This window comes from Homalodisca vitripennis, chromosome 2 (assembly GCF_021130785.1).
Source record: "Homalodisca vitripennis isolate AUS2020 chromosome 2, UT_GWSS_2.1, whole genome shotgun sequence".
NCBI lineage: Eukaryota > Metazoa > Arthropoda > Insecta > Hemiptera > Cicadellidae > Homalodisca > Homalodisca vitripennis.
In genome coordinates this window covers 98,671,640-98,686,359 of record NC_060208.1, presented here as the reverse complement: position 1 = coordinate 98,686,359, position 14,720 = coordinate 98,671,640, and the positions used below count along the sequence as shown (strand labels likewise).

General features: G+C 31.3%; 1 protein-coding gene across 4 annotated transcripts in view; it reads left to right on the top strand.

Annotated features, from left to right (window-relative positions):
• Positions 1–14,720, top strand: part of LOC124354410 (testis-expressed protein 2) — a 91,163-nt gene that overhangs the window by 42,944 nt on the left and 33,499 nt on the right. For all 4 annotated transcript variants that reach the window (XM_046804842.1, XM_046804843.1, XM_046804841.1 and 1 more), the window contains 4 exons: positions 5,660–5,767; positions 8,889–9,078; positions 10,928–11,120; positions 11,836–12,003. In XM_046804842.1, the coding sequence (XP_046660798.1) occupies positions 5,668–5,767; positions 8,889–9,078; positions 10,928–11,120; positions 11,836–12,003 (651 nt within the window). In that variant the 5' untranslated portion in view covers positions 5,660–5,667. The remainder of the gene's footprint in view (positions 1–5,659; positions 5,768–8,888; positions 9,079–10,927; positions 11,121–11,835; positions 12,004–14,720) is intronic.

Below are 14,720 nucleotides of genomic sequence, written 5' to 3'. Positions count from 1 at the left end.
TTATGTACATATTTATTAAAATGTATATACACATGTAGGATGTACTTGAATTATACCATCATATTTTGTAAGCATTTTCTTTACATCAAAATCAGACAAAAACGTTCCTCTATACACAAGTAGTATCTCATTTTGTTTAGCATGTAGGTTTTTAATTTTCATTAAAATGGGTTAATCATGAGTGGTAAAGTTAAAAGAATTGTGGTTTGCATGGTTGTCTGTCCCCCTATTAAGATGAAAATAAAGGGGAAAATATAATTTTAAATTGTTTCAAATAACAACAGTTTTAAATATTTGATACCAAAAATTACATTAAAAGTTATTATTAACAAAATGAAGTTGAAGAAACATAAACAATTTCTGCAAAGAGATAGTTTATTGTAACTATTGGGAAAATTAAAGTTTTACTGTTATTTTGTCACCGAATTTCAAGTTATTATTATCTAGCATTCTAAACATCTAGCTTCTATATTCAAACACTAAACAATATATATATATATATATATATATATATATATATATATATATATATATATGTTTTCAATTATTTTAAATCCAGTCATAATGGATAAAGTATCAAAAATTTGGATTTTTTGTGGTAACATTTTTGTGTTCATGACAGTTTGTGAAATTTTGTATAGATACGTTATATGGCTGTCATTTCAAAAGTATTATAAGTATAGTGTTTACTTCTTGCCCTTAGTTACTTTTTAGTAAAACATAAAATTAAAATGATTTATAGTTTTTATTAATTTTTTAATAAAATATGCTGACAAACATTAAAAAATTGAGGTAAACCTGAGTTGAAGGAACTTTTTTGTTTTTTAAATGTGGGTTACCACATTTTTTGGTACAAGGTTTGACAATAAGATCTTCTGTATTATGAAACTAAAGTACAGAAAGAACATAGATAAAAAGCAATTTATATAGCATAGTAGTTTGTTAAAAAGTTAAGTTTTGCTTTTTAAATTTACAGTTACTTTTAAAAACTAAGTCTGGTAAATGAATGCTGTCAATTTACCACTGACAAAGCCTTTCTTGGATGTTGTCATGTCATTTCTGTAGAAATGGTAGTAATTTATAAAAACTTTGTTTCCTGACCACCATCCTTCAGAAATGACACGAAAGACTATGCAAACTTGTGTCTTAGTATTGGTGGCTGTCCTTTACCAGATGTAGTTTGGAATATGTAAATTTGAAAAGTATTTTTTTGTTCTTTTTTATTAAGTTAAATAGCATGCTATTTGTTATTTAATAATACAACAATTTTTTATATTTGCTTATGTTTTTGTACATTCATTCCTTGATATGGGGAGGTCTTTTGGCTAGGTTCTTATACAGTTGAAGGCCACATATATTAAGTGCTGTAAATAATTATGCTTTCCTAAAATAGTTTTGTATTCACATTCATTTACATCTAGACTCTAAGAATTTATATTAATTACTTTCGTTGTTTTGAAACATTTATAGTATATAGTGAATAGCTAACAGATTAGTTTTTATGTAGTTGTTTATTCTATTTTTTCTCACAACTATTTTGATTTTGTATACTACTATTTTTTATTTAAGTATTTTATGCTGTGAACTAAGGAAAACAATGCTCACATCTGAAAGAAAAATTCCATTTGCATCATGTATTTCGTTGTTGATATCTTGGAATTCTGATTTGGACAACCTCCAACAAATTAAAACCTAGACTGTGAAGAACCTGGTATAAACATGGAAAGGTTTACATTTGTAAAGAATAGCTTCAGTGGTGAATTTCATTAATTCATTATTGAGCCCTAGGTCTAAAGAATTTTGTGGCACAATAAAACTTGTTTGTGAGTTTTGTGAAACTTACACCAAAAGATGACATAAATAATCTTATGAAACACAATTTTATTGAATTGTATCTACTTTAAAAGAAAATACGTAATTTTAGTACATTGCCAAACAATGAGAATATCATTAGTAGGTCTATTGGGTAAATACACCACGGAATAGCTCTGTTTTATTTATTTATAATGCAACAATATTATTTGAACACTTTAATCAGGCATCAACCATTTAAAAAATTACTAATCTAAACATTAAGTGATGAGCCTACTACAGGATAGTACAGCTGTGTTATGCAGGTATAATAGATCAGTAATTCTCTTCAATAAAACACATCATTGTAAATAAATAAATGTACAAATATTTAAATACATACTAACATTTTTACATTCATATGTACATACAAACACAACAATTTTATTTTTGGATAGTTTTCCTCTTTAAAGTTACTAATACAAGTGGATTATTGGTTGTGTCAAAATATTGTTTGAAATTTGTAGAAAATCTTAAACATATTTTGGTTTAGTAAAAGTTTCCTTGCATGAACACTAGAAAACCCAGATCTGTTTACTTCTTGGGTCAGACTTAACAAGCCTTGTCTAGTGTTGATAAGCTGCATAATGGTGCCTGATAACATTTCTGTTTGTCCTGTGGGTGCCTTGACATCACACACTCTGTTGGTTAACCTGATTGTCCCCCTGTATTGTGTTTACTTCTTGGGTCAGACTAAACAAGCCTTGTCTAGTGTTGATAAGCTGCATAATGGTGCCTGATAACATTTCTGTTTGTCCTGTGGGTGCCTTGACATCACACACTCTGTTGGTTAACCTGATTGTCCCCCTGTATTGTGTTTACTTCTTGGGTCAGACTAAACAAGCCTTGTCTAGTGTTGATAAGCTGCATAATGGTGCCTGATAACATTTCTGTTTGTCCTGTGGGTGCCTTGACATCACACACTCTGTTGGTTAACCTGATTGTCCCCCTGTATTGTGTTTACTTCTTGGGTCAGACTTAACAAGCCTTGTCTAGTGTTGATAAGCTGCATAATGGTGCCTGATAACATTTCTGTTTGTCCTGTGGGTGCCTTGACATCACACACTCTGTTGGTTAACCTGATTGTCCCCCTGTATTGTGTTCGGTTTCCAATTTTCATTGCTAAGCTGTGTGAATTTAGTGTGTTTGTTCTAGGATTTCGTGTCTCATACAAAATAAGATTATTAAAATTGTTTGATGTGAATATTGTTAGTGTTATCGATGAGATGAAGTAACAATGTACAGTATATTATATTGTGAGCATAATTTTTTAAATTTTACTATAGGAGTATTGTTGTTTTGTACGTGTTTTATATAAAAAGATACAATTTTCTACAACTTTTGAGCTTTTGTAACATTAGAACATGCACTATGACAATATGCTAACTTTGTAAAAACCATTTACCTTTATTACCTTATTATTTATTAGTTCTGTACAAATAATTTTGAGTTATGTAGTTATTGATATTGTTCAATAATATACGAATATATATTAATATTTTACAAATTGTATTACAGTATAATACAATCTCATTGTTTCTATTTACTTTGTCTTAACACATGCTGCTAGCTTATTTTAATATTATCTGTTTAATATTTTATGGTAACAACAATATTCAAAAACATATTAAATACAAATAATTAAATGTTTCAATGTGTTTTTTTAACACTAACCTGTCACAACTAGAGTAGGCTGCTATACAAGTTCTAAGATTAGTATCTGTGCTGCTTGCAAACATCTACAAAAGTCATTGAACAAAGCATCAACATTTGCAAATAGCTTACAAATTGTACAAGCATACCCCATAAAATGACTACTATAGATCAATAAGCGACTTAATCAACCCAATATCTCATGTGGAAGGACACTTGAATTAATTCACCCTCAAAAAGAGTAGTTCACTGTAAACAAGCTTTTATAAATATTTAAAAATTTCAAATTCATAAACCAACAATTGATTAGCAGATAACTTGACTCTTCAATCTTTGGCATGTCTGAGTTATGATTGTCTGTTTGACTGTGAGTGTGATATTGCATATATTGTCAATCTATTACAATCGTGTTCAATAATTAAATTATTTATCTTATATTATTATTTTTTATTGATTATTATTTTACTTTGTAATGCACAAAAACTCAAAAAGACTTTATAGTTCTGTCTATCTAAAAATAAAGAAGTTTGAAAATTATCAGAATCCCTTCACCACTGTCCTACATAAAAAGTTACGGATGAAATTGTAAAAATTGTGATAACTTATAGAGTTAGTAAGTTTGTCTATTTTCTCATTAAATGACTGGCAAGATATTTTGTACGAAAAATGGGCGTTTGCTTGTTTAGGTGTGGTACTCCTTATCACTTTCTCCTTTTTTATGACATTAATTGTCAAGATAGGAGTAGGTATAGGTGTGTCGATTATTACAGTTACCGGTACCTACAGATTTGTTATTGAGTAGATCAACAATTTCTTGGAATTGCCTCAAATCTAGTGATGTATATCAGTACACTATGAAAATAGCATATTGAATTGTTTCTGTTACGTAAAGTTGTGCAATATGTATGTGCAGATGATATCAAAACTGCTCTCAATTGCTTCATAGAGCAAGAAACCAAGCTTCATTGCACTTCAACCCACAAGATCATTTCATAACTTGGGGACATTCTGGTTGCGTAGGGTGAGGATTAGAATGAATTTCCAAAGGTTTCCTGAATAGTAGATTACTAAGATACTCTCGATATCAACCATGCCACCTTTGGAAGTTTTTGTTAATTTACTAACTATAAGAAAACCTTGTGGTGGCTTTTTGTGAAAAGTACTGATACATCAAATTTAAACCCATCAATCATACTTAATTAATGTGATACCAATACAGCCACATAAGTAAATTTGTTATAAGTAAACAAAAAAGCAACCCATCTTTTGAAAAATTAAAATCAGTTTTGTTTTTCTAAATAAAGATAAAATAGTTAGGAATTAATTCTAGACATTAGACAGCCAAGTGATTATATTGCTTTATTATTAGCTCACCAAACAGTAGACAGTCAAATAAATAAAAAGAATTAACAAATACATATTAGATTTAATTATCCACCAAGTTGTTTTAAATTATTTTGAATTATATTTCATTGATGCATACTTTGTAAAAATTATCAATGTTTGGTCTAGGTTTGTTTGATAATGGTTGTGACTTAACTGCTGTTTATTTGTCAGCTATGTTGATACTGGCACTACAAATATCTTTTCCCATTCGGCTCATGTAAAGCTCTACTACATATTATTCTACTAGTAATACAATTTTTTCAAGATAAACTGTAATTCACAACATTTTTTAATTTTTGTATTTTTGTTTAGTATTAATAAAGTTGTAACTAATTTGAAAATTAATTACAAAATAGAGGCGATTTAGAAATAGTAATCTAAACTTTATTGAAGTTCCAGATTCCCTCGTAATTATTGAAGTAGCAATAAAAATATTTTCATATGTACTTTCCTAGACCTTGTGGGATAGGTCCTTGGTTTGAAGTGAAGATTACATTTTTATAGAGAAGTCTGTACACATTTTGTACATTTGCTCATGTAGTCCTACTAAAACATTAGTAACTCCAACAGCAGGTGAGGTTGCAAACATATTTGATGTTTTGGAATGATTCTTGAGTTTCACATAAATCTACTTAATTCAATTACCCTCCTAATGAAATTTCCAAAAAAGTTTTATTATTGTTACCAATCACAACCCCAAAATCAAGAACTACCCCTTGTTTGACAATTTAAAACAATACACATAACTAAAGTGTCAAATATGTTACAGGCCTGGCAATGTCTAGTTCAGTCTCTAACATTTCGTTTCGATATCACCCAGAAGATGAGGAATTGGAAGATATCTATGACACGTCAAGCAGTATCATCGTCAAGTCTGGTAAGTATTGGCACTCAATCAAGGTGGTGTTTTAGCACCATTTGGATCTGTAAATAAATTGTTTAGTAATTAAAATGAAATAAAAATCAAGTAGGTTTTAAATTATACATATTTTAACTTTCCGATATTCAAAATCAACTTTTAAAGTTTTAATAAACATTTTTATGCATTCTATAGCTATATACTGAAATAGTTAGATTTGTATACAATAAATTTACAAATTAAATGTAATAAAATGCGCAAATTAAATGTGTTTGTTACATTTTAAAGTGAAAATTTCACTATTTGCTGATATTGAGTGATAGGCCTCAATGATGTCCAGCCAGTACCTATGGATGGAAATGCACCATGAAGAACTTACTCATTCTTGTCTTTGTAGAAATTAAATTTTATGCAAAATTTAAAATCTAAAGATAAAACCTTTCTTGAGATGTCTTGTGAATAGTCAGGGAACACAAACGTTCAGCCAAATCTCATAGAGGGGCATGCCCATCATAAAAAAACAAAAAAAAAAAAAATAAAAAAAATCATCAAAATTTCAAGGCTGTAACTCAGTTTATTCTTGAGATATTTTGTGGAAAACAAACACAGACAGACAGATAGACAAACAAAAGAGGAATTCTGTCAGAGCCCTTAGTAATAGCTAGGTAATATATACAACATTTCAAGTTTATAGCTCATTCATTCTCAAGATAACATTGATTATAGGCTTTCCTAATGTTTAGCCAAACTCATCATGTCTGTATGCTAATAAACTAATACGGAGTATTGAAGAATCTGACAGAACATAGCAGAAGTCTCACTGACTAATCCAACAAAGTAACCTTATTACATGTGTTACTGTGTAAGGGGTTAAAATGTCAAATGACTACTCAGTTTGTTAACAAATTGTTTTATTCTACGATTTTCTCGTCACCATCATGGTAACTCATGGCAATATATACTCATGAAGATATTCACTAACATTTAGTCAAATCTTGTGATGTGAGTGAGATGCACTTCATGTTGGTACATATAGAAATGAAGCGTTATGCAAAATTTCAAGTCTATAAGTCAATTCGTTCTCCATATATCATGTGAACAGGCTGACAAAAATGAAATTTTCCAGGTTCTCAGTGAAAAGCTTCTCTCAAAAAATAACTCAGTCATTATGGAAACATCAGCCAAATTTACTAAATATTATTAAATTAATTATCTCAACATTGAAAAAATAACGAATGCTTCTAAATTGTTTCAAGCTACTAATTTATCTAACACTAGTCATCAGTTTTCTGTGTAATTGTTATAATATTAAAGTTTTATCTTTTAATTAGTATAATACTTGGAATTCAATTTAAATATGATAAATCCACACAATCAAAGAGGTTAACTACATTTAACTTGTATCTAAGTGTGAACTATAATATTACAATGGTAACTCATTTGCGCACAAATGTTCAAAACCCTTATGCGTCAGGCATAAATGTTCTATACCAACTTATTAATGTAAGTGGTGAGTTTTTATGAAGTATAATTAAATTTAAAAGATGTACATTTTAGAATGAAAGGTTAAATTATTTTGTAAGATTTACGTGTTATATAAAAAATTTGTAATAAAAATAAGTTATAAAATATATATTCTACTAATGATTTATGTAACATATGTTGTTAAAAGTAATGTGAGGTTTATAAAATGTTTTTTGTGACAATCGATGGGATTTTGGAATAAATTATCTTTGTAAATAGTTCTTACATATAGTAAGGAGAATTATTTAAATTCATTATGAAGTGGTGGTAATAAACTGAGAATGGAAATATTTTAAAGTAAGATTTATTAAAATGAAGATTCTATTTCCTTCTGTTATGTGTTCTTTCCTTCTGTTATGAGGAAGTGCATACCTTGCCCACTTAATAACAAACAAAACACACTTGTTATTTGCTTTGATACATACAGGTTTGCAGTGTATGTTTAGGCAGCCAAAATCTATAGTTTATCAATTTAGAAATAGAGTTTAATAACTCACACTGAACAACAACCTTTTGATTTTAGATTGAAACCCTGTAAGCTCAGAGATCCCTTAAGCATAAAGAAATAATGGGCAGAATGTGTCTGCTGGACTTTGAATTTTATTCTTTAGATTTAGCTGTAGCAGAATATTAGATTAGGCTATTTTGTACACTTTTTTCATGAGATGTCAATCATGAGACCAACATTAAAATTCAAGTGTTTATAAATAAAAAATATAAACAAAATATCAAAATATAGATACCTTACTTTTTCTATTGGTTCACAGTGTATGCATGTGCTAGATCTCACAATTTTTTCTCAAGGTACATGGAGGTTTTTGCTTATTTTAAAACTAACTAATCCCATCTTTAATTAACTTCATCACACATATCTGTAATCTACTGAAAAAAATATGAACAACATTATGATTACTCATCAATCTGGTTAATTTGGGTATGCAGCATTTCTCATGTTGTCAACATCTCACAAGACCAATGTAAATATAAAAATTCTTTAAAAAATGTACAGTTTTATTATTATAAAATAGAGTTTTCCTGGTATAAAAGATCACACCAATCAATTCCTAAGGCTCAAAAAAAGTCTTGGCAAAATCGTTCTTGGGTTATTCCTGCAATTATCAGTGGATGAAGTGGAAAGTAATTTGGTCTTCTGAACAAAAAAATTTAACAACATAACATTTGTAAAATATTATATTGTAATGTTTTGTAACATAATAGTACAGTTATGTCATGTTACAGAATATTCAGCTCACCTAGTTGTTAGTCTGTCTGGGTTATACTGTGCATTTACCTCTTGAGGTTAAACTCAACCAACACTTGCAAAAGCTTTGTTTTCAACTCAGAAATTTGATTATATCTCTCCTTTTTGATATGTTTTATTAAAGCTCTCTGTGCAAGTTGCTGACATTTTGAGTTAGTTCTAACATAAAATAGCGAGAGTAGGTCTTAGTTGTGCGAATCTCTCGTGGAAAGATTTCCCAATAAAGCAACTAAGTGAGGCCAAGAAGTCTACACTTTAGTTTTACATCTTACACTAGTTTATAATCAAAACAGAAAAAAATTAATGACATTTATTTAACATATAAAAGACGTGTTACATTGTCGTTGGTTGCAGAGGGAACTAGTGAGGATAGCAGTGTCACTGATACTCCAAGCAGAGTCCTGGGCCGTCTAGGTATTCGGGAAGAAACGGACAAGTGGAAACTCTTTAGAGAAGTGAAGGGGAGAATAACAAAGAGCGTGGAGGAAAAGATAGAGGAGATCAAGAAGACTGACCGACTGAAGAGTCAGAACAAACAGCGAAGGTAAAGGTCTAACTATTGAGAGATCATCAATTCTTCTAGAAGATAAAATGTTCATTTAGAGCTTTCAAGATTATGGCTGAGAAAGTAATAAATTCAACTTAGATGTGACTGTAGTTAGGGACATTTGTATATTGAATCCTCTAATGGTTTCTATGTATAGGTCATAACAATATTTTAAGCAACTTGTTTCAAATCAGCAAATATTACTTGCTGTTATGTTATCAGTAAAAGATAATTCTTTTTAAAATGTTTTCTGCTGGTGGTATTTTTTTCAAAAGAAATGGTGCAAACTTTACTTTGGATAGCATAAATGATGTGTCATTTAAGCATACATGCTCTGTGTAGTTCAATTGTAAAGGTTAATTGAACCTTCGAAACAGTGCTGAAGATTTTTGTTATCAAGACACAACAATTAATTATTTAATAGTTTAAGAAGCTCCTATTTGTATTGATGTGAACATTAAAGTCTGAATTTTATAGTAATTCCTGTAACCCTGTATTTTTCACACTCGGTCTCTAGCTCAGTATTTTGGGAAATGTTTATATCTCTTTTTTAATTGTTATAAGTCTGTACTATTCTTTTACCTATCTGGATTTCAGAACATCTCTTCCACTGCAGTGGGTGACATTAATGTTTATAATGTTTTAATGCACAACATCTGTGCATCTGTGTGTGTGCGCGCGTGCACAGATGACACTACTTTAGTCTTCCAGATGTAGATTTATTTTATGTTAAGGCCAAACTTAATATCTCTTAAGAGCAAATAAATTAGTTTTGAACGATAATACAACTGAAAATATGATTTACTGCAAATTCTCTCTTAAAATCCATTGACATAAGGAACTGTTCTAAACAGTTTAATATAATGGATGTGTAATATAATCGGATGTATTGTAGGATTCCTTCATCTAAAGAATAACATGGATAGTTTTAAATTTATGATCAGTGCTCAGTACACAACTATGATACAACACAAAAGCGGAATCAAACTAAACATTGCAATAGCACAGCTAAATTAGTTATATATACTAAAAGTCATATGTTACAACAACATCTGTTGTTACTAAAATATCTCAAACAGTTAGAATTTAAGAAATTTATTGCAGTTACATATAAGCAGGCTTATATGTAACTGGTTTAACTGTAACTGGTTTGTAAAGGTTTAAGCAGCAGGCTTTTTTTACTATCAACGAATATCTGGTTTGTGATAATATCTAATATTAATTATATATTTTAAATTAATATAATGTGTTATTATTGATTATGATACAATTGCTTATTTAATAGCAAACTGATTTTCTTAATTCTTGACTCATGACTAATGAATATGTGAACAGTGTGGTCATTTGAGTTTTACTGTTAGTATATATAGTGTTAGCAAATAGTGACTGTGGGTGGAGCTCAGGTGGTTTTAGACCAATACTTACTCAGACCCCACGCACACAAATGCAGGGGACTAGGACCAACCTCATTTCTGCTCTGTTAGTTACTTAGTGAACCTCTCCAATCAAACCCAGATTTTTGTTATTTGTAATTTTATCCTAAAGTGATTAGTAGATATAGATTGTACCAAATAACGTATAATATTCTGAAATTGTTACAGAGAATCTTAGTCTTTGTTGAGTCTAAGATGTCACTGAATAATCCGGGAAGGAAAATGGTAGATGCTGATCTGGCTCCAACCCTCTGCGCTTGTGAGTGTGTGCGTGAGAGACAACTGCCTGGCCCTAATTGCTAACACTGTGCAGTTGGTGTTATATTCATATGTATGTCTATTTCAGTTTGTGATGAAACACCGTAAGAATACCTGCTAAATCTGATACTAGCTGGTATTATCTTTACTTATAGGCCAGTGTTGGGTATGATGGAGCAGTCGAGTGTCAGTGATTCTGAGGAACAGTCTGAGAGTTCACAACCAGCATCGGACAAGTCAACACGCAGTACAGCCGAGCCGCTTACAGAGGAGCAGGCAGAGTCTGACGCGAGTTGCTCAACACCCGAGCGATCCACGACACCTGTGCCATCACCATCACCAGAAGAGGTTGAACTTTATTCAATTGCAAACATTTTACTAATTTTGCATAACATTCAGATGTGAGTTTTGACTTATTTGTACTAAAAGCTTACCAATAAGAACCCAATTTATCATCCAGTCTATTGTCATCAGCTTTTATGCTTCGCCTTCTAAATGGGCGAGAAATTTGTAAGATCTCCAAAAAAGTTTCATGATTCTTTTTTTTATTAATATTTATGAAGTTTTAATTTAAATTAATTTCTCGTGTTCCTTACTGCAAATTATAAAAAAAATTATCAGAAGTTACAGTGCACACATTACATCTGCATTAACTTATCAATTTTGTTAAAAATAAGTTAAAACAAAATATGGAACATATGTACTATATTTTGGAGTAAGGAAAGTAAAGCATTGTAAGTGTTTTATCCCGATTATTGATATCTTTTTATAATTTTGGGAGTAATTGTTATGGGAGTTTAAATGTGGACTTATAATTTTTAATCACACATGGGGAATTACTGTGACAATCAAATATGATATGATTACTGTGAACATCCATATGTGGTGTGATTGTGGCAACCAAATGTGCAGTAATTACTTTGGAAGCTTAAATGTGATTACGGTGGGCGTCTAAATGTGGGATGAATTCTTTAGGGGCCCAAATTTAAATCACAATGATTAAACCTAAGAATGTCATTTCTGTTACATCTTGAATTGCTAAATCTCTTTTTCTGATTCCTAGGTGGTGGACGAGGATACAGATAGTGCTGGATACAAGGGGAAGGGAATTCGGGCAGTGCTGAAGAGGAAAAAGGGGAAGACGAAAATTGAAAAAGACGGAAAAGATGTCAATTTGGATAAATCGACAATATCATTCTCATCATTGTGTGATAAGGATAGTGACTCAGAGGTGAGACAGGCTATTCTTATTTTGTATCATATCCTTGGAGTAAGATAATAAATAATCTATTTGTACAAGTATTTAATCAAGTTTTGGTTTATTCAATTGTATGTGACGATACTGGCGTATTGGTCTCAAACTCTTTTGGCTTATGGTAGTACTCTGTCTTCCTCCTGTGAATTCCCGTATAAGTGAAATCGTGTATGCAAGTGAGGGGCCCAGGTATGCTAGAGATACAGAAACATAATATCAGATTTTGCCAGCTTTTTAAAATCTTTCAAGTCTAACTATTGATGCACTTCTATGATCTTTCCTCTCTAATAATGCTGACTTAAAAAAAAAACTTTACAAGCACCCAGGTATGTTGTTTAACTCCCCAAAAATTGCTGTCTCCCAAAAACTTACTACCCCATTTTGGTAGGTGGCCTCAAAAACCGCACACTCTAAAACATGTACATTTGTAAGGGTTTACAAAAAAAATCATAAACTGGGCTCATTTGCACGTATAAATGAGATTTTGGTACTGATGTGTTCAGAATGAAATTGGATTTAATTTTCATTGAAGTAAAAAATGTGATTTGTAAAAAAAATCTATAAAAAAATTAAAAAATAAAAGAAATCCAAAAACTCAACTTTGACCCCCCAAATTCTCTATAGAATTATACATTTTTATGATGATTGTGTGATAAATAAATAAAATATAGCCATTTATAATAAAAACTACAAGTTAGATAGAAATAAGCCTTAGTAACAAACACATATATAATTAGAAAAATATCTGTATATACACTTACCATTCATTCTAAATAGTCCTTCTTGTCAATTTTATTACACATATCATCAGTATATACACTATTTACAAAGTTTTTCTTCTTATATTATTTTATTTACAAACATGTTTATCGAAGAAGGGGCCATGGCATCCTTCATTGCACTTGCTGCAGCAGAGTCTTGACCTTTTCCTTGAGGTTTTGTTTGTCTGTCCTTTTTCTGTGCATACCCAGCAAGTTTTCATCGATGTTCCTGGTATTTTTTCAAGGCTTTTGGGCCCAGCATTATGACCACCACCGCCTGGCAAATTGTCAGCATTTTTATGAATGAACCATTCCTGAGCTATGTTTTCAATGATGCTGACAATAAACTTATATCTAGAAGCAGGTTTCAAATTATTATTTATACAGTTCTCTTTATACATAACATAACTATTTAGTACCATTCTACAGAAAATATTGAAAACCACCTTCTTCCAATATTTCACTGTGCGCCTTTCGTCCAAGTAAGTATACAGCATCATATCAAAGTGGTCTATTCCCCCCATGTAGGTGTTGTAGTTTGCAATGATCTTAGGTTTTGTTTTAATAGTTTGTCTACCACGCCTTCTGTTTGTTACATCCACATTTCCTACGTCACCTTTAGATGATAATAATATAACGGGAAACTTTTGGGTCTTTTTTTGACGGTAGGCCATTGCAATGTTGTTCTCATTTTTGTAATATACTGTTTCCTACACCTATTTTATTTTTCAATTCTTGTGGCAATCCTTTTCGATTTCGCCTAGTTGTTCCTGTGAAAAAGGTTTTCCGACTGTACAGCATTTTCATGAGAGCTATACTTGAAAAGAAATTGTCTACAAAAACATGGTATCCTTTTTCAAAATAATTACACATAGTTAATAATTTGATAACTACTGAATAGCCCAATCCATACTGCTTAATTTCATTCCTGTCTTCATTTGATTTTGCTCCTTTATAGCAAAAGAAACTCATACAATATTTAGACACTGAGTCGCATAACACCCACAATTTGATGCCCCAGCGGTGGTGGTGTTTATTGGGCATATACTGCATCAATGTGGTCTGATTTCTTCGTCCCAATCAAGCTCTCATCCACAGATAATTGTTCGTGGGCTATGTAGTGGTATTTGAACATTCTGTTACAGTGATCGACTAAGGGTGTGAACTTCTGTGTAGGATCATAGCCGGGTTCATTTACTTTTGGTAAAGCTGTATTATCGACGAGATGAAAAAAACATAGAAGTGATTCGAACCGTAAACGGGTGAACATTTTGCTGAACCAAGGTGTAATTTGCGATGATGTAGTAGACCAGTATGCCTTTATAGTCGGCTTCCTGACAAGGCCCACATTTAGAACAACAACAATGAAGGCTTTGATTTCCACTAATGTTGTTGGAATCCACTGTCTAAAGCAACTCTAAGGTGAGAAGCTGTATCTCCTCTTGAGTTTACAGTTTGTTTAGCATATCTATTGGTTTCTAAAACCATCAAATTCAAAAGGGTTGTTGTAAAGAATAAATTGAAGAATTGTACAGGGCTTCCATTTACTGGTGGGCAGTGTTTAGGTCCAGGAATTGCCATAAAGGAAAAGTTATGGTTCAAATGAACATTATCTTGAGCTGTCACTTTTTCCCATATGGGACCTTCATCATTAGAGTCCTCATCACTATCATCTATATCCGAATTATCACTCAAGACTTGTCTACATTGGTTGGGGATCCTAGGCCTAGGCGTATGAGTAGGCCTACGTTGATCAATTTCTGGGTCATCACTATCACTGTCATCGGTTTCTAAATGAGTCCTAGATGTACCCAAATGTTCATCTGGAATTAATCTAGCTCTCTTACCATTTGAAGTAGATGGTTGATCAGGTAAATAGCTCAGATCAGCATCGCTATCGTCAGCAAACAAATCACTAACGCTAGAATCCGA